This window comes from Hippopotamus amphibius, chromosome 2, assembly GCF_030028045.1.
Source record: "Hippopotamus amphibius kiboko isolate mHipAmp2 chromosome 2, mHipAmp2.hap2, whole genome shotgun sequence".
NCBI classification, from domain to species: Eukaryota; Metazoa; Chordata; class Mammalia; order Artiodactyla; family Hippopotamidae; genus Hippopotamus; species Hippopotamus amphibius.
In genome coordinates this window covers 102,295,480-102,321,896 of record NC_080187.1, presented here as the reverse complement: position 1 = coordinate 102,321,896, position 26,417 = coordinate 102,295,480, and the positions used below count along the sequence as shown (strand labels likewise).

At 37.6% G+C, this 26,417-nt stretch overlaps 1 protein-coding gene across 1 annotated transcript in view; it reads right to left on the bottom strand.

Annotated features, from left to right (window-relative positions):
• Nucleotides 1–26,417, bottom strand: part of GLRA3 (glycine receptor alpha 3) — a 105,353-nt gene that overhangs the window by 20,136 nt on the left and 58,800 nt on the right. The window contains 4 exon segments of the mRNA XM_057720665.1: nt 3,455–3,499; nt 4,252–4,395; nt 18,603–18,817; nt 20,944–21,076. Of these exon segments, the coding sequence (XP_057576648.1) occupies nt 3,455–3,499; nt 4,252–4,395; nt 18,603–18,817; nt 20,944–21,076 (537 nt within the window).

Genomic DNA, 26,417 nt, shown 5'->3' with positions numbered 1-26,417 from the left:
GAGCCACAACTACTGAGCCCACGTGCTGCAACTACTGATAGCCTGCATGCCTAGAGCCTGTGCTCTGCAACAAGAGAAGCCACCGCAATGAGGAGCCTGCGCAGAGCAACGAAGACCCAATGCAGCCAAAAATAAATAAATAATAAATGTCTTTAAAAAAATTAAAAAGTAAAATTGAAGAAATAGCTTAATCTACCCACAAGTCAATCATCTTACCATGCTTCAAGCAAGTTAGAAGGTTAGGCAATAAAAAATATAGAAAGCCATTTCGTTAGTGTATAATTCTTTCTACAGGAGGACCTGTTTTCACTAACATGGAAATGAAAAAGATGTTTGAGTCATTATGCAACACTACCGTATGGTGAAACATTTTAAGGGCTTTTTCACTTTATTTAGAGAATTATGCCAAAGACTGACATAACATGCATATTATAACTGGAATTATTACAGATAGAAAATCCAAGTGTAAATACAGTCATTGAATTGAAGCATTCAGTTGAATTGCTTCATTTTTATCATTAAACATAAGATACTAATGTATGTATGAGATAGGAGTGAATTTCCTATCCTCTTCTTAGTCTTCAAAAATAACAATAACAAAAAAATCTTATGTGTTTGCAGGCATGGTGAAGGCATGAAGATTCCTAGTTAGTGGTTACAAATTAATCATGTGACAGCGTGAGTGATGATTAATTATGAGCATTGCTGTGAGATACAACAGCACTAAATATGTTACTTTCATCCTAATGTTTTTCCCTGGTGGATGCCTTTGAGATGTTCTTTATACAATCAAGATGCTAAGTAAATTATCCCAAAGGTTTTTTATTTAAATAATTTTCTGTAACTTTTTGCCAAGTAGGTAAATGACAGAGGAAGGAAAGGTAAATTGCTATTAATTCCCATCCATATGATTTCACAGTGTGTAGATTTTGAAAAAATTACTAAAAAAAAAAAAAAAAACACACAAAAAACAATGGCTTGGTTTTGTTGAGAAAAAAATCAACATCCCTTAATTGAGGTAAGAAGTATGCGAATGAATTGAAAATTATTTTTCTAAAATAAGTATCAGCCCAAAATAGAACCCTCAGTTTAATACATCTATATTCATTTCTATATCACTTAGAAATGGAAGGCTTAAAAAATACAACTATCTATGAGGTTAAAAATACCTTAGACTTGAAAGTCAGTTGTCAACATATAATTCCTTGAAATCTAGCTCCCAGGGGAACCCTGCATTTATTATAGATGACATATGAATTAGCTATGAATTAGCCAAGTTTATGCTTGGCATATTGAATTTAGATTCAGAAATGGTTTGGAGATTACTGAATGGTAAAACATAAGCTTAAAAGGATGAATACTTTAGATGAAGTATTATGACAATGTAATACATATATTTTGGAGAATTGATGAAAAGTCAATGAAATAATATTTTTGAAAAAATCTGTATGTCTATTTCTAACTTAATGCATTAGATTCTTTCCGTGCCAATTTATAATTATGGGGTGACATAAGATAATATTTTACAGTAGACACATATATAAAAAGCAGTGTATCTATTTCAGTTAACTTTGAGATGGAAGTCACTGTAATGAGTATGAAATTAGATTAAGTAGAGATTATATTACTTTATTGAATATTATTTTCCTAAACAGATATTTCAGAGGGGACATAGCTCTAAGAAATAGTTGTGTTTAACATAAACTCAAAATATTTGTTGGCAGCAAATAATTAAATTTTTACAATTTTTGTTTTACTTGAGAAGATTAACATTCTAACTCCTCTGTATCAGTCATTCAAATAGAATTTAGCATGAAATTATTGAGAAACTACTTTTTTCTCAGGTATGTATCAAAGAAATTTGTAGGAAGTACTTACCTATTGAAAGAATATGTTCTACTCTAAAATATAGCATAAACTGACCTCAAATAGAAACTTTATAGAATAATGTAGTGTATATGGGTACCACATTGCTTTCAACCATAGAGCCTTAACCCTTCAACCAAAAGAGTACCCATACATGTTTGCATTTCTCCTGACTCTAGAGCTGACAAAATGTACAAGACAGAAAAATCAAAGACTTGTTATTCTTAAAAGTTACCTTGAGTTATTTTTGAAGTAAGACAGGATAGAAATACATACATAAATAAAAGTTTTTGTACAAATCGTCAAAAGGCAGTCAACTATTTTAAAAAGATAACCATGGTGCCTAACAAAATATAAACTTGGTAATTATTTTTTGAATCTAGAACTAGTGGTCCATTCTTATTTCATTTGTGTACACAAATAATAATTAATGTACAATAAGAAGTAAGAAGATAGAGACACTAGAACACTGTGTGTATGTGTTTTCACTCAGCAAACGTTTGCATTATTACATTGCAATGCAGAAGCTGCATGAAATGCATTAAAGCAATCCCATATCATCCAGATTTCTCAACAAATAACATATGTTCAGAAGTATTTTGGCATGTCTTTATAACCCTGCAGGACTAAAGTAATGATCTCATAACTTGGAAGAGCAACTTCCAACCAAATACTTTGGTATTATGTATACACCCACACATACAGAGTCCCAGGAAAAGCACTTACGACAAGTTGCGGTGGTGGGTGATTAGCATATAACAGGCTATGACAGTATGGGGGGGAGGAATTTGGATACAAGAGCGAAAGTGTATTCTTTCACAGTATATGAAAGTTTCCCTCATACCTTCATAGAGGACAAAGTAAGGTGTAAACAATTGTATGCAATGCTTAAGCCAATGCTGAAACAAGTTAAAGCTTTCCTTGGAAAAACATGCACATCAGTGTAAGACCCTCTGTTGTGACAAGCTTTCTATAATGGGGTGATTTTATTTCTTGCCTCTTCTGCCAAATTAAAGTACTAAGAAAAACTGATGTAAATCAGTATTCATGAAAAGAAAGGGCATTGGGTCAACTTTTACATTCATTTTCATTATGTTGATTTAAAACATTTAGATTGCTCAGACTGTTTCTAAACTTGGACAAAGCATTTTATTTTTACCTTATTTGTAGGTCTCTATTTTCTGGCAAGAGGGGCTGTTTTTAGAACTTATTTCTATTAAAAAATTTCCCACTTACTTTGAAACTAATTTTGTCAAGGCATATGATTATTTCTTCTATGGAGACTATTATAAGACACATGCGATATTTCTGTTTAATATATATTTAAAAATCATTTTGACCAAACAAATAGCTTGGTTAATAGGATGAAAGATAATGTTTCAACATCTTTTTATTGAGTGAGGGAAAACAAAGGGAAGTGCTAGAAAAAGAGAGTATCCTTAGCTGAAGTGTATTGGTGGTTGTTCAGCTTTAAGTGTGCAAGGGACTGTGTTTCCCCACCAAACACTGCCCGAATGCAGAGTATGCTGTCTGGTTTTTTTTGCTGATGACCACATTCCTCTACTTAGAGTTAAGAAAGTGAATTCACCGTGTCTGAGAAATGGTAAAACTTCTCCAATGCAAAAGCTTCTATCTGTGGGAAGGTGAAGTAGACCAAGAGGGATTGATAAACCAGAGAATCAAGTTATAGATGATTGAATATAATTGCACGATTGGTTTTAATTGCATAGATCATCATAACATACATATGTATCAATTAATAGATTTTCATATATGCAAGACATCCACCCCCCAAAGTATGTGAACTAAAAAGAAAACCGGATTTTTTTTCCTGCCCTAAATCTTAATTACAATATTTGCTCCCCGAGTATTTCAAATAGTGATTAGAAAATGATCAGATGTTACTATTTCTGCATCTTAACAATTTTCTAGAGTGCCCATCACTAGAAAAATTAATCTTGCTGTCTTTCTGTGAGCTAAAGAATAAGGGGTGTCAAATATTTTTATCCCAATACACTTACAGGTGATAAAATTGGATAAAGAGCTGCTCTGGTAAAGATTTTTTTTTAAGGAGGAACCAGAATTGAGTATGATAGATTTTGTTATTTGAAGCAAAAAATGGTGTTGTTCCAGGACATAGATTAGAAAGAAGTTGATAAAACTCTCATGTCACCAGATCTGCTACGTAAAGTATAGGTTGATGTTAGCATTTTCTCTCTGAGGCTGTATTTTGACAATGTAAGTTTCAGTTGAACAAAACCAAAGGGACATCATCTCATTTAGTCCCTGTCTCCATTTCCTCTCTGTGTATCCCTATTAAATATGACAAATTCACTTTCCAGGGAGAATTATATCCCAGAGAACTTAATGCATTTAATCGCTTACCTTATTCTTTCTCTTTCATCGAAATCTCAGAAGTTCTTTGTGTTGTCTCGATACAAAATTTACAGCTGTATATTCCAGAAGTGCTGAAAAAACAAAAACGAGGCACACTGCCATCCAAATGTCAATAGCTTTGACATACAAAACCTAGCTGGGAAAGAGAGAGAGTGAGAGAAAATTGACTTGTTACTTCCATTGAGAACAAGAATGGGTGTCTGATTCTATATTATACCATTTGTATACCAGCTTGGAAAAAAAAAAGAAAAGCAATGACAGCAACATTTTTTTTACTTAAAAATTTTTCAGAAATTAATTTTGCAAGTTTATGTTTTAGTCATACATTAAAATGTGTATTTTTGCTAATAATTCTTTCCAAGTGAAGCACTAGACCAAATCAAATGTATGATGAAAGAAAATAAGATGCAATGTAATTTTACCTTCAGGGTAGGATAATATCATGCTTGAAAAGTGTGCAGTAACATTGAAACATACCTCCAGGGTAGCAAAATGCTTGAAAAAGTATGAAGTAATGTTGAAATATAGATAATGCTGTTGAACTTGTAGCTCCATATTTTCTTCATTACAAAAGTTTTTTATTTTGAAATAATTTTAACCCGACAGACATGTTTCCAGAAGAGTAAAAAGAACTCCCAAGTTCCACAGTTGTTAACATTTAGTTACATTTCTCTCCCTCCTCTCTCTCTCTCACCTCCATCTTTATGTTTTTCTCCCTGAGTGTTTTTATTTGAGTGTAATATGCAGACATCATGCCCTGATACTTACGTGTTTTTCCTAAAAAAAAAAAAAGACACTCTCCTACATACACCCAGTTGACCCTTCAGGTCTCAGGCTAGACTTTGCCCAAATCTGGTTCAGAATCCCACGATACCTGTGCTTACCTGAACGCGTTGCATTGTACTTGATTATTTCTTGTTCTCTTTTGTTTAGAGTGTGAAGTCTTTGAGGACAGATGGCATCTGTTTTGTTCTCCACAACAGTAGTGTCTGACCCTTCTGTGCACATTTGCTGTGTGGATGGGCAGAAAAATGAAGGTGTAAAATGTTAAAACACTGGGGAAGAGTTGATGATTCACATTGAAATTCACTTTCTGGAGTGATGCTCTGTTGATACCTTGGATTGAATTGGTTTTCTTTTAAAAAGAGGTGTCGACTTACACAGCTTCCAATGGTGTCAATTTACATGTGAAATACGCCAACAAAGAGACCCTCTGCGTCTCCTCCTGTATTTTAAGTGTGACGTCTACTGATCAGAATCACCTGTACTGAGCAAGGAGATGTATGCCCTCAATTTATTCCAATGCTGTGCTAAGGGTCCAGCTGTTTGTAAAGTGTAGATTTAAATCTCATGAGGTCTGCAATTATGTCAGAAATTTCTGGCTGTCCTCAAATACATACAGTCCTGGAAGATGTAATACAGCTTTCAAAGGTACTGTCTCAAGCTACACCATTCCTCGAAGAATATAACTCATAACGTGTGTGTGCATTTTTTTTAACAACCTGGATCTATAATGACATGAACCAAAGAGATGAAATTAGAAATTTAATTTCCAAATGAACCTGAAGACTGTTTTCAATGACAACAGACCAATGCAAACATTAAATGTGCCGCCAGCGTTTCTGCTCCTTGGGATTGGTACCTGAGCCTTGAGCCTGAAAAGTCTACTTTCTTCACCCTTTCCTCTGACTCCCATCACCAGCTTCAATCCTCTTTCTCCTCCATCCTCGCTTTCCCTCTGAGGAGAGCAAGCACTTTGGGACTCTAGGGCTAGTCACTTTAAACTAAAGCAACAGTTCCTATGCCAACTCGTTCACAACGTATTCACAGCATACGACACACTCCTCCTGTTATGCAGAATATTACCTTCTTTCCACCCGCTACTACCTCTGTCCTTTAGGGCAGCTTCATGCTAATCCAGCCCATCTTTCTGGACCACCTTGCCACAGTCCCATTGTCCACCGTGCCCCTGGAAACTTGATTCTATTTTAACAACCACCTTTCCTCAGTATGACTCCTTGGACACAGGAGTATGAACAAATAAAACCTAAATGTTTGCTAATTAGATGCACTGGGCAGGAGGACCATTGTCTTGGAAACCAATCCAAAGCCACGTGTGGAAGGCTGCTTCCTTCCTGAAACACACTCTTTCCGTGGCTCCTTGACCCACGTTCTCCAGGTTTCCTTCCTCCAACCCAACCCCACTCAGCTCTGTGGGCCCTTCCTCCCATTCCTGAGATGCTCAGAGACGTGGCCTGTGCCCCTTCTATTCTCACACTGAAACCTCTCACTTCTAGCCCTTATCTGTTGCCATGGATTCAATTCCTCCTCTGTGCTCAGGGCCGCCCAATCTCCATTTCCTGACTAAACCCAGGTTCTTACTTGGCAGTACCTTTTGGATGTCGCACTCACCTCAGACTTAATCTGACTGAAAAAGGAGCTATGAATCTCTACCAGATCTGCCAAATGAACAGCAAACACACAGAACTGCCTCTTCCTCCTGGTTAAAACGTGGTACTCTGTTCGTGGTGCTCACCTCCAAATCTAAGATTCTCTCATACCAAAGACCCAAGCCTGGAAATCCTACCTTTTTGCTATTTCTCAAATGTTATCATTTTCTGTCCTCTCCCTCTGCCATTGCGTTGATCTCAACCGCAATAATCTGTTTCTCAGTTCCTCTTAGAGCTGAAGTCACAGAAATGAGGAATATGGACACGATACATCTTTAATGGAACCTGCATTCAAGTAGGGGAAAACATTCAATAAAAATAATCACATAAATAAAGATAATTTAAGAGAACTGCAGTAATGAAACTACAATAGTGTAATGGGAAGAGAGGGACAGTGCCAAGGGGACTGTGTTAGTTGGGGATGGTCTGCGAAAGCCTCTCTGAGGATGTGACAGTTACCATTTCAGGCCACTTTCTTACTGGCTTCTTGTGCTTTCCTTTCCTTTCTCTGGTTCTTGGCACCTGAAAGCTATTGACAAGCTCCATCCTGCCTCAGCAGCTTTGATCTCCCTGTTAACTTCTGTTTGGGACACTCCTTTTGTGTAACTGCTGTTTAATCCTTCAGGTCTCAGCTTAAAAGCTACATTCTCAGGGAAACTGTTTCCAAATGCCCAGAACAGTACAGCCCTTCCTGCCTTCTTACCTCCACGTTCCTTCTAGAGCCTTTCTCGCTGATCACTCGTTACAGCTGTAATGTTTATCCGTGAGTAATGTCTCCCCTTCAGGCAATGACTCTTCCACAATCCGTAAGGGCTATTTTCCAACAACTTTGGTTAGAGAGATGCAAAAATGAGTATGTCCTGGAGGATTTCAAGGTGAAATATCTGTACTGATATTTTAGCAAACTGTGTTGATAGCAAACACCAAATAATTCATCTTACTACTGACCTTGCCCAGCTGTGCCGACATTATCCATTTGTGTATCTTTCTCCTTTTAGGCTAATATATCTCGTGAGCTAAAACAAGGACCAGGTCTTATTCACCTTTGTATTTCTAAGACCTAACACAGTGCTTGTTATACTATGGCCTCTCAGATAATGTCCAATTGATTGAACCACGTGGAGTGACTGGCAATCACTGGTCATTTATTATTAGAGAAATAATTATAATGACTAACCTACCGGGAATGTTTTTCGTGGTGCCCATAGAACTACTAAGGGTTCTCAGTAGTTGTCCAAAAGTAACACTTTTAACTTCCACAACGACTGAGGAAACTATTCCCATTTTAAAGATGAAGAGACTGAGACGTGTAAGATAACATCACACAGCTACTGGTATACACTGAACATGTCCCTTGGAAATCGTAATGTTGAAATATAACCCCAGGGCGATGATATTAGGAGGTGGGCGCTTTGGGGAGTGATTAGGTCATGAGAGTGGGGCCCTCATGAATTGGGTTAGGACTCATAAAAGGACCCCAGAGAGCTCCCTGGACCCTTCCACCATGAAAGAACACAGCGAGTAGATCGCCATCTGTGAACCAGGAAGCAGGCTCTCACCAGACACGGAATCTGCCAGCACCTTGATCTTGAACTTCCCAGCTTCCAGAACTGTGAGAAATAATTTTCTGTTGTCTATAAGTAAGCCCATCTATGGTATTCTGTTAAAGCAGCCTGAACAGACTAAGGCAGCTACCAAGTTTCAAAGCTAGGATTTGAAGACAGCTAATCTGGCTAAAGAGCCCATAAACTCACCTGATTTTGAGGCTGTTTCTATTTAAGCTACCACCATAAGTTAACAACTGTGAACACACTAAGTAGAGGTAACTCTCTGTATCTTAATATTCCAGCCTCTTCAACTTTTATCTGATAAGAGTGAAGTCAGTACATAAAATACATACTGTAAGTAAGGTCCTGTATGTTTGCTGGTCCTGATCCTAAAATCTGACAATCAACTTCCTAGTAGACAACGTAGAAAAGGCGTTATGAGCTCTGTAATTACCGCATGAAAACAAAACAGTTGCTCTGCCAAAGCAAAACCAGATCAGTGAAACATTCTCTCCTCTGAAATACAATGCAAGTCTCCCCAACAACATTCTCACATTAATTATAGTGATGTGTTTTTATGAGCGGGGAGACCATTGACTACTTGCCAGGGGTTAATCTGGGAAGAGATTAGCTTGATAAATTATCATTTGAATGTGCAGAGCTGGGCTACTGCAAGGCTTTATCTTTTTTCACTCTAAAATAATGTTTTAGAATGTAGGGAAAGGAATATAAGCATCCTAGGTTCTGTAGACTTCTAATATCATGTGATTTTTTTTTTTTCCAGAAAAATTCTGCATTTATTCTACTTTGCAATCTTATCATTAGAAAACAGAGAACGTCTGCTTCTGGTGTCCTGAATATATGTATACTGGATTTTATCATGATGAATTATCCTGGTTAGAAAGATTGGAAGCCAGTCGCCTTGGCCCTGGGAAGCAGTCATGTTCAGGGAACTTGCCTAAGCAGGAATGTCTTTACAAGCAAGTGAGCATAAGGAGGTTTCAAGCTACGATTTGATAGGGTAACAAGCAATCCCTAAATCTCAGTGCCTGGAAACAACAAAGGTCACTCCATGTCCACTTGGAGTTGAATGGTGACTCAGGACAAGTGTTGTGTCATCCTCACCATGACCCCCACTGATGGGGTGGTCGCTGTCCGGGACACTGATGGTGACCACAGCAGAGGAAAGCCGGGGCGCAGATGAGTTTTATATTTGGTTATAAATACCCCAGGCTAGAAGTGGCACCGATCACTGTGCTCAAAACTCATTAGCCAGAACTCCTTACAGTCAGCCCAACCATAACAGACGTGGGAGGTACAGCCCCATCCTGGGCCAGGAAGGGAGAGAAAGCCAGCAGGAGGGGCGGGGGGTAGGGGTGGGGAAGGGTCTATTCTTTGTGCTTCTGAAACAAAAACAGGGATCCCTACAAGCCCAGGACTGATGATGAGTGTGGATTATGATCTGATCACTGTGACATCTTGAAGAGAGAACTAAAGCGGCTTTGTTAAAGGGCAAAACTCACTGCTTTATAGAAAGAAGCTGTTAACTAATGCGAGAGTGACAAAGAAAAAGAAACCGCTACTGATCTTCGACCCCAAATTTGTTCAAACCATTTCAGGTCAGAGTTCAGGAAACTTGGTTGTAAGCAGGACAGGTAATAGATGATTAAGGTTATAAAGATAGGCAGGCTGTGAGGCAAATTCAGGCCTGGGAATGGGTTTGCTTGTACTGCACAGGGTCTCAGAAAAGAAGAAGACTGTTCTTCCAAGTATGGACCGCACCTCACCAGTTACTGCTCGTTCTGTCCCTTATCAGTTCCACCAGACCTGACTTTGTTCACTTATTTGTGCATGTGTCCTCCGGAGTTGTTTGCCTTTGCGTTCCCCGATTCAGAGAAGTAGATGGCTTGAGTGTATCTCAGGCAATTCTTCATAAATCAATTTAATTTTATGCTAGTTTTTGGTCAGATAATTGAGTAACAACAATTTCCGATTATATTCCTTTACGAGGTCATCGGGTGAGCTATACTGTAAGCACAGTGCTATCTGCTGTAGTTGAGAGGCTTGTCAAGATACATACCTTTATCTTACTCCACACAGAGGTGGTCTAAAGGATCGCCTTAGGACAAACATTGTCCTAAACTACAGCTGGTAGATGACAATGTGTTAATGGGTAAATAGTTATTAGATTTTAACCCAGACTACTAAATTATAGTAAATTGCACTTACTGAATTATGTTATAACCCAGACTACTATTAATCAAGAATGTCTAGAAATAGAAATGTATAATGCATTTATAAGCAGAACAGCTTTGAAAGAGAAGAGACTGATTACACCAGAAACCTGGAATTTGAATCTCCAAATCACATGCAAACCAGCATGTAGGCACGCTACATGGTTAACATCTCAGGAGAGTGAATATTTTGTCAATTCTTTTCTCAATCCAAATTTGCTTTTTATTCGAGAAAGAGATGTAACAAAACCTTACAGTGTATTGCTTTTGGTTAGCTGAAACAGCCCTTTGAATTGGGTGGTTTATTCACCGTTAGATGACAATCAATTCTGGTGAATTCTCCCAGTTCTCAGAATTGTCAAATAAACTGTGATGAGTAATTCTGGTTGTGGGATGGGCAAGTGGCTCAATGCCTTTTCTCTGAGTTATGCTGAAAAATTTCCTGCTTGTGTCATGGCTTTTTTCCTAGGCATTTTGTTTCAGCTCACATCGACTATTTATCTTTGGATGTGTAAAATCCAAATTGTAGTACACTTAATCCTTCATTTCTTCCTAGTATAAAAGCTGCATACGAATTTTGCGTTGTGGAACGCTTATAGGAGAAAGTTAAATTAGTTTCAAAATTAGTTTGAGCTTCATTTAGGACTCAAAGCCAGAGAGAGAAAGGAATAAGAACAAACGAAAAGAATAACCAATGTTTTAAAAACAGGTGCTAAAGGAAAGTGAAGCTGCTATTGAAAAAGCGAACAAGGCGTCTGCAGGACTGTTTTCTTGGAACACTAATGGTGAATCACATAGATTTTGTGAGCTTTGACATTTATCATCCTGGAGGGCAACTCACAACCACAGAGTTCTACTGATTCATAATTAGTATGAATTAGTATGAACGTGACCTCATAAACCTTAGTAAATGAATCCTCATAAACCTTAGTAAATGAATGATGCTTTGAACACAATATGTACTTGCTACATAAGTATTTTTAAGAGATGGAATGTAACAGAGAATCATAATAGCAGGGCTGCATCATCTCCAAAGTGATGAACCTGACCAATCCTTCCAGTCACCTGATAAGAAAAATGCAATAACAAAGGCTGAGGTATTTTGAAAGGTCACCCCATTGTCTCTGACTTTTGCTTCAATTATGGGAGTTTTACTGTGGTCTTTTCTATAGGACATGATTCTTGTGTTTTAACGCTTAGATGAAACTGTAAAATCTAGATGTCACTGGAAACGCTTCATAGGTGCACATGGTTAGTTACCAGCATTTCTTAATACCGTATATTATCTTTTTTTGACCCGTTCAAAGTTGAATTATAGTTTTGACTTCTCTCTTCTCTGTATTTTTGCACTGGAGGTTTTGTATTTCTGTAAGACTATCTTTATTATACCCATATACATTCCCATTCCCTTTTTTCCCCCAAGATCTGAGACTTCCATTTATAACTTCAAACAGGAATCAGGAAGACAGATAAAGCCTGTATGCATTTCCAACACTGACTTTGGGACCTAATTCTTTATTCCCCTGGCAAAGGGGGAGTTTTACATCCGATTTTATCTGTCAGGAGGTTCATGGTGTGGTTCTAAGATTTATGTGAATATGGTAAAGGGAGTTTAAGACATTAAATAGGTAAAATTGGCTCGAAGTTGCATATACATCTTTTGTTTTTAAATTTAGTTTGATGCCAAAGCCATCGTACTATGTCATTTCAAAAATTTTTAAACTTTGTGATTTGATCATTTACTTTCTCCAAGTTGTGCTATCAGATTTAAGAATTTATGCAGTGGCTCTGTCTCTATGTCAGCTATAGACAACATACCTGATAATTGTTAAATTCAGCTTAATGAGATTTGGTAAGCCTATTAATCGTAAGCACTAAGATCAAATGTAGAACCAGAGATACCAATCAATTTCTATTCTTATTATAGGATCCACCTATGTTTAGGAATTATCTATTAATTAGAGATAGAAAAAACACTAATAAAATTGAATAATATTCATATGTATTCTACCTTTTGATTTTAAAAGAAAGGGAAGAATAAATGACTTTTTTATTTTCTGTGCCTTTTTCCTTTTTCTCTATTCTCCCTAAGTGAATATAATACAGGACAAAATTTTTAACATATTCAGTGATAATTCTCTTAAAATAAATTAAATCTATCACTCACATCAAATATTGTACTATAAAGTTAAGTAGACTCATTAACTGTTTTGTCACATTAATGAATTAAAAATGAGCCCACTTGCATCAGACTTGTACTGAACTTGACTGAAGTATTTTCAGTTAACTATACTTTGAGTAGATATTAGAATCTTGTAATTAAACAGTGAGGATCGAAACATTATTGACAGTAAGAGTTATCAATAGGAAAACCTGATTACTACAAAACCCCCTCGCCCCATTTAATTACTGCTGCTATTTACAACTCACTCTCCTTGAAAACTATGGGTATTTTTTTTGTTTGTTTTGGAGAAGAATGAGAGCTAATTAGAGAAGAACACAACAGTGAATGCAAATACTTCATTTTCCTTCCCAGTTTCTGTCTTTTCAGGGTAACGGCACATAGATCTTTGCCCACACAATCATGGTGTCCAAATATAAATATAGCAGTTAGATTTATATTTTCTAACAGCTGTAGTCATTTTCATAGTTGGTGTCTTTGTGAAGAATAAAAACTTACTATGAAAGCTATTGTTGCTATGTTTTCTAAGAACCAAGGTTTTTATTATACTGCATGGTACATACATGCAATATTTAAATTCTTTTTCATTAATTTGGTGATTCTCAGGGGAATATATGATTCTATGTAAGGAAAGAGTAATTCAATTGAATTTTTACATTCTCTTTGAGAGAGATGAAAAAAAATGACATATTCTTGCTCTTCAAGTTAACTACGAAGTAAAGTTTAAAGGCTCACATTGGGACTTTCTAGGTGGCACAGTGGTTAAGAATCCGCCTGCCAGTGCAAGGGACACAGGTTCGATCCCTGCCCCAGGAAGATACCACATGCTGCGGAGCAACTAAGCCCATGTGCCACAACTATTGAGCCTGTGCTCAAGAGCCCGTGAGCCACAACTACTGAGCCTGTGTTCCACACCTACTGAAGCCTGTGCACCTAGAGCCCGTGCTCCACAGCAAAAGAAGCCACCGCAATGAGGAGCCAGTAAACCACAACGAAGAGTAGCCCCTGCTCACCACAACTAGAGAAAGCCTGTGTGCAGCAACGAAGACCCAATACAGCCAATAAATGAATAAACTTATTTTAAAAATTTTAAAAATAAAAAAATAAATAAAAGCTCACATTGTCTTTAAATAAATATCTGCATGACATTTACTCAATAGACCCATATCATGTACTGATTTAGGCTCCGAAGAAAAAAATAAATAAAAGACAGTTTGTTTTGGACTTCCCTGGTGGTGCACTTGTTAGAATCCACCTGCCAATGCAGAGGGCACGGGCTCCATCCCTGGTCCGGGAAGATCCCACGTGCCTCCGAGCATCTAAGCCCGTGCACCACAACCACAAAAGCCTGCGCTCTAGGGCCAAGCGCCACAATTAATGAGCCCACGTGCTGCAACTACTGAAGCCCATGCACCTAGAGCCCGTGCTCCACCATAAGAGAAGGCACTGCAGTGAGAAACCCGTGCACTGCAACGAAGAGTAGCCCCTGCTCACCACAGCTAGAGAAAGCCCAGACATAGCAACAAAGACCCAACACAGCCAAGAAAAAAAAAGTTTTTCTTCTCAAAAAGCTACTTCTGGAGGGTTTCACAGACAAACTGAATGGAGGGAAATATCACTGTATACCCAGATCTTCCCAGAGTTCCCTAAAGCAATTCTTTCTAGAATCATAGTTTACAAATTAAAATTACATTTTGTTCTTCCTATGATTTTCTCTATTCCTACCCATCCCAATACTTAATAAAAAATATAATTCCCTCAGTGCCAAGATCTTAACTGTGTATTAGTGTAAATCAAATATATACTCAAAAATAGTTCAATGACTAATACTATCCCTGATTAAAAATCTAATTCTCCCCAGGAAGATTGCTTTTCCATATCTAAAAAAATCACAAAATGTTGGGAATCTCAAAGAGTTTGGGAGAAAAGTTTTGGGGCGAGTGGGTCTAGCCTTTCCCTAAGCTATCTAAGCTTTTCTGGGTGTGGGGGAGGGATGGCCCTAGAGGAGGAAAGAGAGAAGAGACTTTGAATATGCAGATCCATTTCCAACTGGAAGAGGAGAGCCAACCACAAATACATCTTCTTTCCCCCTCTTTTTGGACTTTCTTTTACTCTTAGAAGAATCATCTCTGGTCTGCTTCCCTACCCACCTGTAGTTTACTCCTTGAAGTCTGAGGCCTGGGTGTCCCTGGTCACAACTTTGGAAGTTCTGACTTTTTGACAATTCCATGTGGCCGCCATAAACATCTCAAAGTGAACGTGCTCAACCACAGAACTATTACCTCCTCCAAACTTCCCCAAGAGTAATTTTTACCACTAAGTGCCCAGTTTCTCACCCATAGGCTACTTTTGACTCTTGTCTTTCCCTGAATCCTCAAAGAACAGTTCATAAGCAAATCCTGTCTATTTCACCCCCAAACACATTTGCTCAAAAAGAAAAATCTACCCCTTTCCAAATCCATCTGCTACTCTCCATCTCTGCTGCTCCAATCAAGCCAGACCACTCTCTGCTCTGAACTATAATTTTCTTGGTAGTATCTCTGCTTCCATTTTTACCTCTTCTTATGAGGATCCTTCCAAAACCCATCCAAAATAAACTTAATCCTTACCAACTTCTATAAAACCCTCCATACATGGCTCTATGATCACCGCCATTTTTTCTCACTCACACTCCCCCAAATATACAATGTTAGGAAGCGTCCCTAAGTTTTACAACTTTCAAAAATTGTTGGCAACAGGATGCACTGTCACCCTCTCCAGGCCACCTAATGCAGGCACTGCATAAATGCCAGATTGCTCTAAGTTCCAAGAAATGAATCACAGGTGTCTTCTTGCTTTGGGCTATTACATGCCTGATTCATGACACTGCAGAGGCCAGTGCAACAGGAAATATCAGAGGAATCTCAAGTCCGTAACTCACAAGGCGCTGGTTCAAGTACATTCTCTGAGATTTTCTACTTTGAGGCTTACTTGACCAATTTCCAAGCTCCCTCTTATCTTCAGGAGATGTATTGGCACAGAGCCTGGACAAAACACTAAGTGATTATCATAAATTAGTGATTTACTGTTTCTTCCTCCTGTGTCTGATAATCCCCTATTGTTTTCCTGAATTTAATTTTGTTTTCCTCCTTCCTAGATTTTGTCAGTAGGAGAATGGCGGATGTTTCCGTGGCAGGATTTTCAGGCATCTGAGGGTCCTTTTGTGAGTTTGAGAATAGTAGATCTTAAGGTGTGTGGTTTCAGACTTTTACTCCTAAATGCAAGTGTGAGCCCTCACCCCTAACCTTTCCAAATTGCAGAATCAGGATTGCATTTTTCAAGAGATTTTCTACTCTTTTGAATAATCTCATCCAATAGGATAACTCTTGTTTATTCTAGGACTTGAGCATCTGCCATCCTGAATTCTACTGTACATAACTGCTGTACATAACCCATTCCGTAACCATCACAAAGCCTGAGATGATATAATCACCACTCTTCAGATATCTGTTCACTAATCAATTCTTTAAATTCACTGTCTCATTTCCAGTCTCTATGATCTGAGAGATGGAGAGGCTTTGCATACATCTATGTGTGTAATTAAGCTCATGATTAAAAATGTTTTCCTTCCCTGAGATCAGGGTGAAATTAATGCCTTTAAAAAAAAAATTCTTGAGAAAAAGTGTGAAGTCATCTCAGACTTTTCTTTCTTTAAAAAAAAAAAAAACTTGTGTCTCCATTCTGCTTTTCTAATTTATTGCTTTCTTTATTTCTGCTTCCTCCACCCAAACCTTCATGTTCTCCCAATTCTGCCTTAATCTCTGTATCCAGACGCCTTTATGCTGTACTTCATAGAAGCTGTAGTTTCCTCAAATGAATCATTAGGTGCCCTACTTTCTGGATAACAACTTGCGGAATGAATGAGCTTTCATTTCTGTTTAGCTCGTGGAGGAAAATCAGTGAGTAAACTGGCAATTTCATTTACAAATTGACTGTGGAACTTCAACTATTACCCAGAGCCCTTGAGACAATTTATACTTATATAAATAAGCACTTAATCTTATAAGCAAATTTACAATTTCACTTGGACAATATTTTATAAAACACTAGTAGATATGGATCACTTTGAAAATACAATTATGGGTTAACGAAAGTAAACCTTATTTTGAAAGACAACCATTGAATCTTAGCAAGACAGAGTTAGCATTGTTAAATATCAAGTTCTTCCGATATCACATAACATTTTTAATGATAAAATATCCTTCCATCAACTTCTATTTATTTAGACATTCTAATTGAATAAATTGAGTCAGAGAATGCAATTCATAGTAAGAGGTTAGGGGGCTGTGACAGCAGATTTATAATTTACTTGGTGTGGCAGGGAGATAGCATCAAATGCACCAGAAAAGATAATATGATTTTACTACATTAACGTATATCACTGTATTGAGAAAAACAGTGACGCATGTTGGAAGTCAGACAGTATTACTTAATTTAGACAGTAGAAATTTCTTTCTTAGAAGTCATTTAGAAAAAGAAAATAATTTTCTATTGCTATGATACTAAAGGGATAAAAAGGGCTTCCTATGTTTTATTTCAGCGCATCTTTAAAAAAGAAATATTGGGTCTTTGACAAACCTCATAGAGGAATGGTTTTATTTTAATTCTGGCAGCTCAGCACAGACTGAAATATTACATAAGTATTAGATAAGCTTTTCTTTTTATTGACCTATGGCTACTCAAAAACCAAAGGAAATACACATGCACAAATAATAAATATTGTATTTGGCCCAGGGTGTAAGACTACAGGCATTTTCACACAATACTTGTACAATTGCTATAAATTTTTCTGGAGGGAAATTTGGCAATACAGATCAATGTGTACAGCTATCAATGCTACAATTCCAGTTCTAAGAATTTATACTAAGAAAATAATACAAAATGTATGTACAGCTATGTATGTGGGTATGTATATGCATGTATGTACACACACATGCACACATACATTCATGTATATAACAGTCATTATATAAATGTTCATTATTGTGTTAGTCCTAATAGTGAGTGAATAGATTATTATGACACATCTGTACAATGGAGTAATGTGCTGCCCTTTAAAGCTACCCTATAGATTCAACTTGCATGTTTGATATACTTCTAAATGTTTAAAAATCTCTAGGTAATAAATTCTATAGTGCATAAGAGTACTATCGATGTTTAAATAATTGGGGATCATAACACAAACTGCAAGTAAAAGATATCGTTTCATAGAATTTTTTCCTTCACCTATTTCTCTGTTTTACAAGTTTTTTCTGCCTTGATGATATATTGCTTTAAAAATTGGTAGTGAATACAGATCTTCCTTAATTTATGATGGAGTTACATGCAGATAAACCCATTGTAAGTTGAAAAGATCTTAAGTCAAAACTGCATTTAATACACCTAACCTATGAACCTCATAGCTTAGCCCAGCCTCCCTTACACGTGCTCAGAACACTTACATGAGCCTACGGTTAGGCAAAATCATCTAACACAAAGCCTGTTTTATAATAAAGTGTTGACTATCTCATGTAATTTGTTGAACACTGGACTGACAGTGGAAAACAGAATGGTTGTCTGGGTATAGAAGGGTTGTGAGTGCATCAACTGTTTACCCTCCTGCTCACGTGGCTGACGGGAGCTGCAGCCACCACTGCCCAGCATCCTGAGAGCAGATACCACACATTGCTGGGCCAGGAAAAGGTCAAAATTCAAAATTCTAAGTGTGGTTTCTAGTGAATGCCTATCACTGTCACACTATATAAAAGTCAAAAAAAAATCATTAAGTCGAACCATCGTAAATCAGGGACTGACTATAAATACCACTGAAAAAGATCTGGCAAAAATGGATGATGATATATGTGCATATTAGTGCAAATATATGTCTATGCCTATTTAGAGCACTTACCTTTGGTAAGGAAGCTCGTGATCCTGAACTCTGTGTGGTCACAGTCAGCACGGTGGTTATTCCCAAGCCTACCCTGGCTGGAGCCGCATCCATACTGATCCAGAATGAAACCCAGGAGAGAATAACGATCAGGAGACTGGGAATGAACATCTAGATCAGATAGGGGCCCATCTGTCATTCAAGATCGAATTGCACTTCTACACATGTAAACTTTCCTAATTGGTTGTGAAATAAATGCAATTGGTAAAAATACGTCTTTGTTATTGCATCAAATGTCACAATAATGTTTTCATAATAACTTTGCCTGAAACATTTATGTTTTAATGAAATGGGATCCTAAATCTTATATGGAAATTAGTTTCTAAAAAATAGTTTTCTTATTTTTCTGTTAGCATCTAGAAGTGATGTATAGAACAGTGTGCTATTTCAGGAAATAATGCACAGCATAATCTTATGACTTCCCATTTGACTAGCACTTGACACTTGTCAAAGTAATAAAAGGTCTATTATTTCACTCGATTCCTGTCTGCTTTTGCACCTTCTTTTAAACACAGTACCTTGAGGTTCTAGCCCAGAAATTAGGCAAACAATTAAATAAAAGGCCTTTAGACTGAAAAGAAAGTAGTGAAACTATATAAGCAGAAGTCATTACCTTGTATTTAGAAAATCCTAAAGAATTCACTAAAACCTACTTGAGCTGAAGAGTTTAGCAAGGTTACAGGATACACTATCAGTATACAAAAAGCAATTGCGTTACTGTGCACTAGCAATGAACAATCCAAAAATTAAATTGAGAAAACAATTCCATTTACAAGAACCAAATAAAATAAAATATTTAGAAATGTTTAACAAAAAAGTGTAAAACTTCTACACTAAAAAATACAAAACAAGGGATATGTGTATAAAAACAGATGATTGAACTTGGTGTACCCCCCCAAAAAAAAAATTAAAAAAAATAAATAAAAAAATACAAAACACAGTTGAACAAAATTAAAGATCAAAATAGTCGTTTTGTAGTCAAGTCATTAATCATTAATATAGCTAAGATTAATATAGTCATTAATATAGCTAAGATTTCAATACTTCCCACAGTGATCTACAAATTTATTGCAATTTCTATCAAAATCCCAACTAGTTTTTACGCAGAAATTGACAGGCTGACTTTAAAATTAGTATGAAAATGTGAGGGACGTACAATAGTCAAGATAGCCTTGAGGGAAAAAAACAACAAATCTGGTGAACTCACACTCCCCAATTTCAAGACTTGCTACAAATCTATAATAATCACAAAGTATGGTACTGTCATAAGTAAAGATATACAGATCAATGGAATAGAAGTGAAAGTCAAGAACTCATCATTTACGGTCAATTGACTTTAGACAAAGGACTAAGACTATTCAACAGGGAAAGCACGGTCACTTTAGCAAATGGTACAGGGAGAATTTTGCTTTTTGGAACTTTCTTGGAGTTTTTTTTTTTTTTTTTTCCCAAATATGTTCAGTACGCAGTTGGTTGACTCTTTGGATGTGACCCCATGGATACGGAGGGCTGACTGTATAGTGAAAGGTCAGGTCACAGTTCTGGAAATGTTGAGCCGAAGAGGAATCATAGTTGCTATAAGGAAAGAACAAGAGCAGCCACTGATGCTGGGGAGAGGCCACACGCTTACCACACTGGAGCAATGCCTCAACTGTGCGCAGCTTAAGGGAACTTGTAGCAGTAGATTAGGCAGTTAGAAGAGATATCACAGGGATAGCCAGTGCCAGTTGAGAGAAGTGAACAGAAAACATGAACGTACAAGCCTTGATGATGACTCTATCTGATGTTTATTCTTATAAGGTAAAAGGCTACTGTGTCAATGTGAGTAGTAGGTGACTAGTAACAATATCTTGAAATGTAGGACATTGTGGCCAAACTAAAAATTTAGGCAAGCGAAGCCTTAAAAAAAAAAGCAATCTCTTTCATTTTGTTAGCAAACACAATGTTTATAGCCCAAGGAGGGTTACAAAGTACATTGTATTGCTCACATAGAAATTAAAGGAACTTTTTTGGAAACATCATTTCTATGTAACTATAGGCATTTCTCAAAAAAAAAAGAAAGAAATTATTTAAATATAATTAAACACCAACCACTTTGTTTGTTCCATACGAACCAATTATATAACAAGATGCAATGAGTCAAAGCTTCTGTAAGTTTCAAAGACGTCCATTCTTTGCTCTATAACTATAAAAAAAATCAGCTCTAAATTGTTAAAGTAATTAACCAGCACTATAATTAAGAAACATCTGAATATCATAAAAACACAAGTCATGAGAGTAATGAAGAAAACTCAACCCCTACCTGTGTTGTAATGTTTAGTGCAGTATCGTAAATCTTTCTCTTCTTTCAACAGAAACTGGGGCAAAGTGAGTCCTTCTGCCACTTGTACAGGCACCTCATTTTGCCATTCATAAATGAGATCATTCGTTGTGTGCTGAGACCAGCTCGGTGACTCGGGGTGAATGACGGGTGCAGCAAGCTTAAAGAAACACAGACACAGATTTAAGAGAAAGATGGGACCAGGGGACTCAAGACCTCTAGGATCAAGAGCCTCGCTGATTCATCCCATGTTGCTTTTATTGAGCTCTCGGCATTCCAGAAGCAAGATAGCCTAAGGTTCTCACGCTCCCAGTTTCGTCCCACAATCAAGGTTATCTTTGAAGTAAACATGATTGGGGGCAGTGATCTTTGATGGCCTCCTGGGTCTGACCTGAGCTGGGCGTGGAAAGCAAAGCAGCCCTGGGAGCAGGAGACGTCTCTCAGAAGGAGTAAGGGTCTGTGCCCCACCCCTGTTGGCCCCTCTGCAACTGTGCCTGTCTTAGGTTGTTCCTCCCCTGAGGAATCTTACCCATCTCTGGCTAACCTGTGCCTGTCTTAGGTTGTTCCTCCCCTGAGGAATCTTACCCATCTTAGCCATCTCTGGCTAACCAGCCATCCTCCAGGGCCAAACAGGGTGATATGAGGTGTGCAAGTGAGGAAGGGGCTGCGCCCCCAGAGAGGGTCAATTTTCTGTTTCCTCGGTAGCCTGTGCCCCCATGGCCTCCACACCCAGCACCCTTAGTTCCTCTGCTGCTCAAGCAGGACATCCTGCACCCAGTTGCTCAGCCCACATACTTTAATTACTTTTAGTAACATTTTCAAGGTTTCAGAAAGACTTCTGAATGTTTTCCCACAGTTGTGTACCAAACTAGGCAAAACATAATAAAAATATATAGAGCATAAAAGGGCATTCAAAGAAGTGAAATTTTAAAAAATCACTTGCACAGTTCCCATAGGATGGGAAAACCAAACAGTGTCATCTTAACTCTATTGCTTGAGCTGCGTGTGCATGGCACAATTCCAGTCTACTGAAATCTCTTTATATGGAATGTTTATCAAATAATGTAAGAAAATGTAGTAGGCTAATAACAAGCATGGCATGGCATGGAGAAACCTTAAAGCATATGCGTATACATTCTTTCCTTGGGATGGGCAGCTACTGCATTCACTTAACAATTCATTTTGGTTCCACTCCATTAGATCTACCCTCACCTTTTCTCAAATTACTCAGGACCCTTTCAACAAAAACTGAGATTGTCACTGGTTAAGAAATGACCTCAACTATAACATCCATGGAGAGAACATGCCAGAGCTGATACCTTTCTTGGTTTAATCATTAACTATTTTAGTTTATGACATCGGCTTCTATGTCCTGAGTCCCAAAGTGGACGAAAGGATATTTTAAATAAAAAAGTCTGCTGTTTAGGGAAAATCAGTATACAAAGAAAATCCACAGGTTTGTGGAGGGATAAACTCTTGCACGGAGCATGAATGAATTCAGAATAGAATTAACTAATGTATTTTGTAGTAAGACAGCATCTTTTAGTAAATTAAAATGCCATCCTTCTATAGGAGAGGTATTTAAGAAAAGCAGAATTTTATCTTTTCCTCCCCTCTAACTGAGAAGCTGTTGAAATGCATACTTGAAGGCTGTTGCAGAGAAGGAGTCAAGGGGAATGTAACCTGTGGGGGAAGATTGTTGTCAGAATTCACAATTGCCCTGGAGGTAGGAAGAAAGGAAGCACAGTCTGGCCTCTGAACTAAGTCAAGCAGTCAGATAAAGGAAGCAGCAGCTCTAGGTGCATTAAGCAGAAAACAAGAGAAACTGTGCCAAACAAATTCTCTGGTAGGTAATGTTGTCGACAAGAGGCTGCGTGCGTGATTGGAAACAGGGGGCATGGGGCAGGTTAGGCTGAACAGAGCGATGTGTCTTGAAGGGAACTGATCACCCGTCCCTGTCCCACAATACCTGGAAAAGGACATCACGGAAAGAGCTGAATCTGATCCAGCTGTGGTGGCAGCCACTGGAGCCAGATGCCCATCCCACACGCCTGACCTGAGGGCGCACCTCGCAGCATCCGCTCCGTGGGCAGCGGGGATGGCGGTTTCAGCAGCAGCAGCATCGGGTGATGGCTCATTGCAGAGCAAGCGCTGTTTGGTAGAGTTTGTGAAGTCCTCCAGACTGAAGGGGACACTTGAATTCTGGTTCCAGAACAGATAAGAAAACCTGCAGGACAGTCCTCTAGACCATTGGACTTAGCACAGCAAGGACTACGGCTTGACATGCTTACACTGGAATATATTTCATTGACCCCTCCAGTTACTGATTTGGTGGCTAATAATAAAAGGCTTTCACTTTCATTTGTAACTCTTTCGATGTATCCATTGTTAATACCATTTTACCTAGAGAGAAAATACATGCACATTTCTCAAGGATCAAAAGATAGTAAAATAGGCACTGATTCTTATTTACTTCCAGGTAATACAAGTACCCTATTCTTCCATACATGCAATCCCTGAAGACAAAATATGTGAGATATTTCCCAATTTAGACAGATAAATGGAGAAATGAACTGAAACCCTATTGTGTTTTTATGTTCTAAATTTTTCTTAATGTATTCTGTGAAAAGAAAGGAGCGCTCTGAAATTCCCTCAAAGACAAGATTTAGTTGGTCTCTGATGCAATTTATAGGCAGCACACTCTGCTTGCTCTTGTGTCAAATAGTCAACCACACTAAGTGATTTAGGCGTGGGCATTTCCTATTCAAACTGTGCTTTTTCCTTAAGGTCAATAAAGTATTTAAGTTTGAAACTAGAAGGAACACGGAGAGATGGCAAGTTTAGGAGGTAATGCTTTTATTCTAAGCAAATTACTGGATGTTCAAGGAAAATAACTAAATGGTAATTTTGCCTCAGTAAGCCTTCAACCATAACTTTAAAAAATCAATACTTTTCTACACAGTTCCCGGTGTTTCAGCATCCTTATACTTTTGGTTGGCAGAACTTTATATAATTCTGAGAATTGCCAAGGTGAACAGACTGGCTAACGTGATTGAGGCTGTGAGCTGAATTGCCTTGTACCATAATGTTTCACTACAAGGAATACTTCACTGAGGGGACAAAGGCATTAACCCTACCTTCAGCCAACAATCTCATAGGGTAGCTGCAGGGAAACGTGTAAACAAATAGCTCAATGCAACCAAACCCTTGTTTCTTCAATAAGTATTTATAGGGCACTGTTTGTAAAGCATTCCACTGGACTTCAGGGGATGTGAGGTGTTATTACCAGGTAGAAAATAATTGGCTTGGGGGAGGCACCAAGTGCTATGTGCATTCAGAAGAGGGATTTATAATATCCACTTAAGCCTCATTTGAGCTGAACCTTGAAGAAAGGCAAGACATGCCTACAAAGAAGGTGAGAGACAGTGAGGCACTCAGGCAAAGGAAACAGTATAATTGGTTGAAAGAAACCATAAACTCCCAAGGTTTATGATAGGAATAGAAATAACTTTATTTGTCTAGAGCCAGTTTGCATGAAGAAACATGTGGAATGAAAAGATAAATTAATGTAAGATTACACAAAATTTAAACTCCAGGTTTAAAAAGTTTGATTTTTAAAAATTCCCTGTGGGCAATGATAAACAATTAGAATCTTTCGAGCAGGGGAGTGACATGACAAAAATTGTGCTTTAGAAACATTAGTAGAATCCTTTCATGGGATTCACAAAATCCAAACTGCTTTCATATTCATAAGACATTATCTACCTTTTTCATTGTGTTGACATTTGCCCAGATGGTGAAGAAACAATAAGTAAAACTTCCAGTGCTTTAGCATAATTGAAAGCAGTGGCACCAAACTGTGCTAGTGGTTATTGTACTCTTTATTGCCATATCTTGTAGTATAAACAATGCCATTTTTATTTAAGGATGCCCTCAATCCTTGATGAAACAGTAACAATTATAATCTTATTAAATTTTGGTCCTTATATAAATGTCCTTTTAATATTCTGTGTGTCAAAATGAGAAAGAGGAATAAAGTACTTCAGCTGCATACTGTAACATGATGGTTCTTTTAAGGAAAAACATCTGTGTGATTGATTTGCAAGTAAGCCAGCTGGTTCTGCTCGACACACCGTTTTCACTTAAAAAAAAAAAAGACTAGCAAAGGGTGGTTATTATGATTAGGTATATGACCAATTATTTTCTTGAAAATAAAGGAAGTGAGTGAACCTCTCGTGTTGAGGGAAACAACTGACGGTATTTGCTGTCAATGGTAGATTTTGAGATTTCTATTCAACATTAGCATTTTGGAAAAATTGTTTTCCCAATACTTAGATTCTTTGATGAGCTCAATGGTGATATTAACAAATGTGACTTTTCAATATTGTATAATGTCATGTGTCAATGTTTGGAATATCTGAATAACTCATTAAGCTAATGATTTCCAAATGACTTGGAGGGCTGGGAGAGGGAGGGTGGGAGGGCATCGCGGGAGGGAGGGGGTATGGGAATATATGTATAGATGCAGCTGATTCACTTTGTTGTACAGTGGAAACTGGCACAACAGGGTAAAGCAGTTATATTCCAATAAAGAGCTTTCAAAAAAGCATGATGTTAAAAATCTTGCATAGATAAAATATCCATGTAATGTTCAAGACAAACAGATTTAAATTTACAAGAGTATAAAGAGTCCATTGCAAAGTATACAGCAAAGTGATGCAGTTATATATACATTTTTTCAAAGTATTTTGCTGCAATTTGCTGTACACCTGAAACTACCACAATATTGTAAATCAACTATACTTCAACAACAAAAAGAGTTCGTTGCTAGGTTTCCAATTTCACATTGCAACCAAGCTTTAAGGAACTATCACCTTCAGAAACTAAGGGATTTTTTTTCCCCCATATTACAGAATATCTGTCTTTTTAAAGGCTGAATAGTACCCCATTGTATGTATATACTACATTTTTTTTGTCCATTCATCTGCCAATGGACATGTAGATTGTTTCCACATCTTGGCTACTGTGAACAGTGCTGCAGTGAACACAATAGTGCTAATATTTCTTCAAGATCCTGATTTCAATCTTTGTCATAAATATCCAGAAACGGGATTACTGGATCACATGGTAGTCTTATTTTTAATTTTTGCAACACCACGGATGAAGCTTGAGGATATTGTGCCAAGTGAAATAAGCCAGTCATAGAGAGTCAAATACTGCATGATTTCACTTATAGGAGGTGTCTTAAATAATTGAATTCATAGAATCAAGGAATGGAATGGTGATTGCCAGAGGCTGAGGGATAGGAAAATGAGAACAACTAATCAACAAGCATAAAGTGTTAGTCGAACAAGATGAATAAGCTCTAGAAATCAACTGTAGAGCATCATACTTACAGTCAACAATAACGAATTGCACACTTAAAAATCTCTCAAGAAGGTAGATCTCATGCTAAG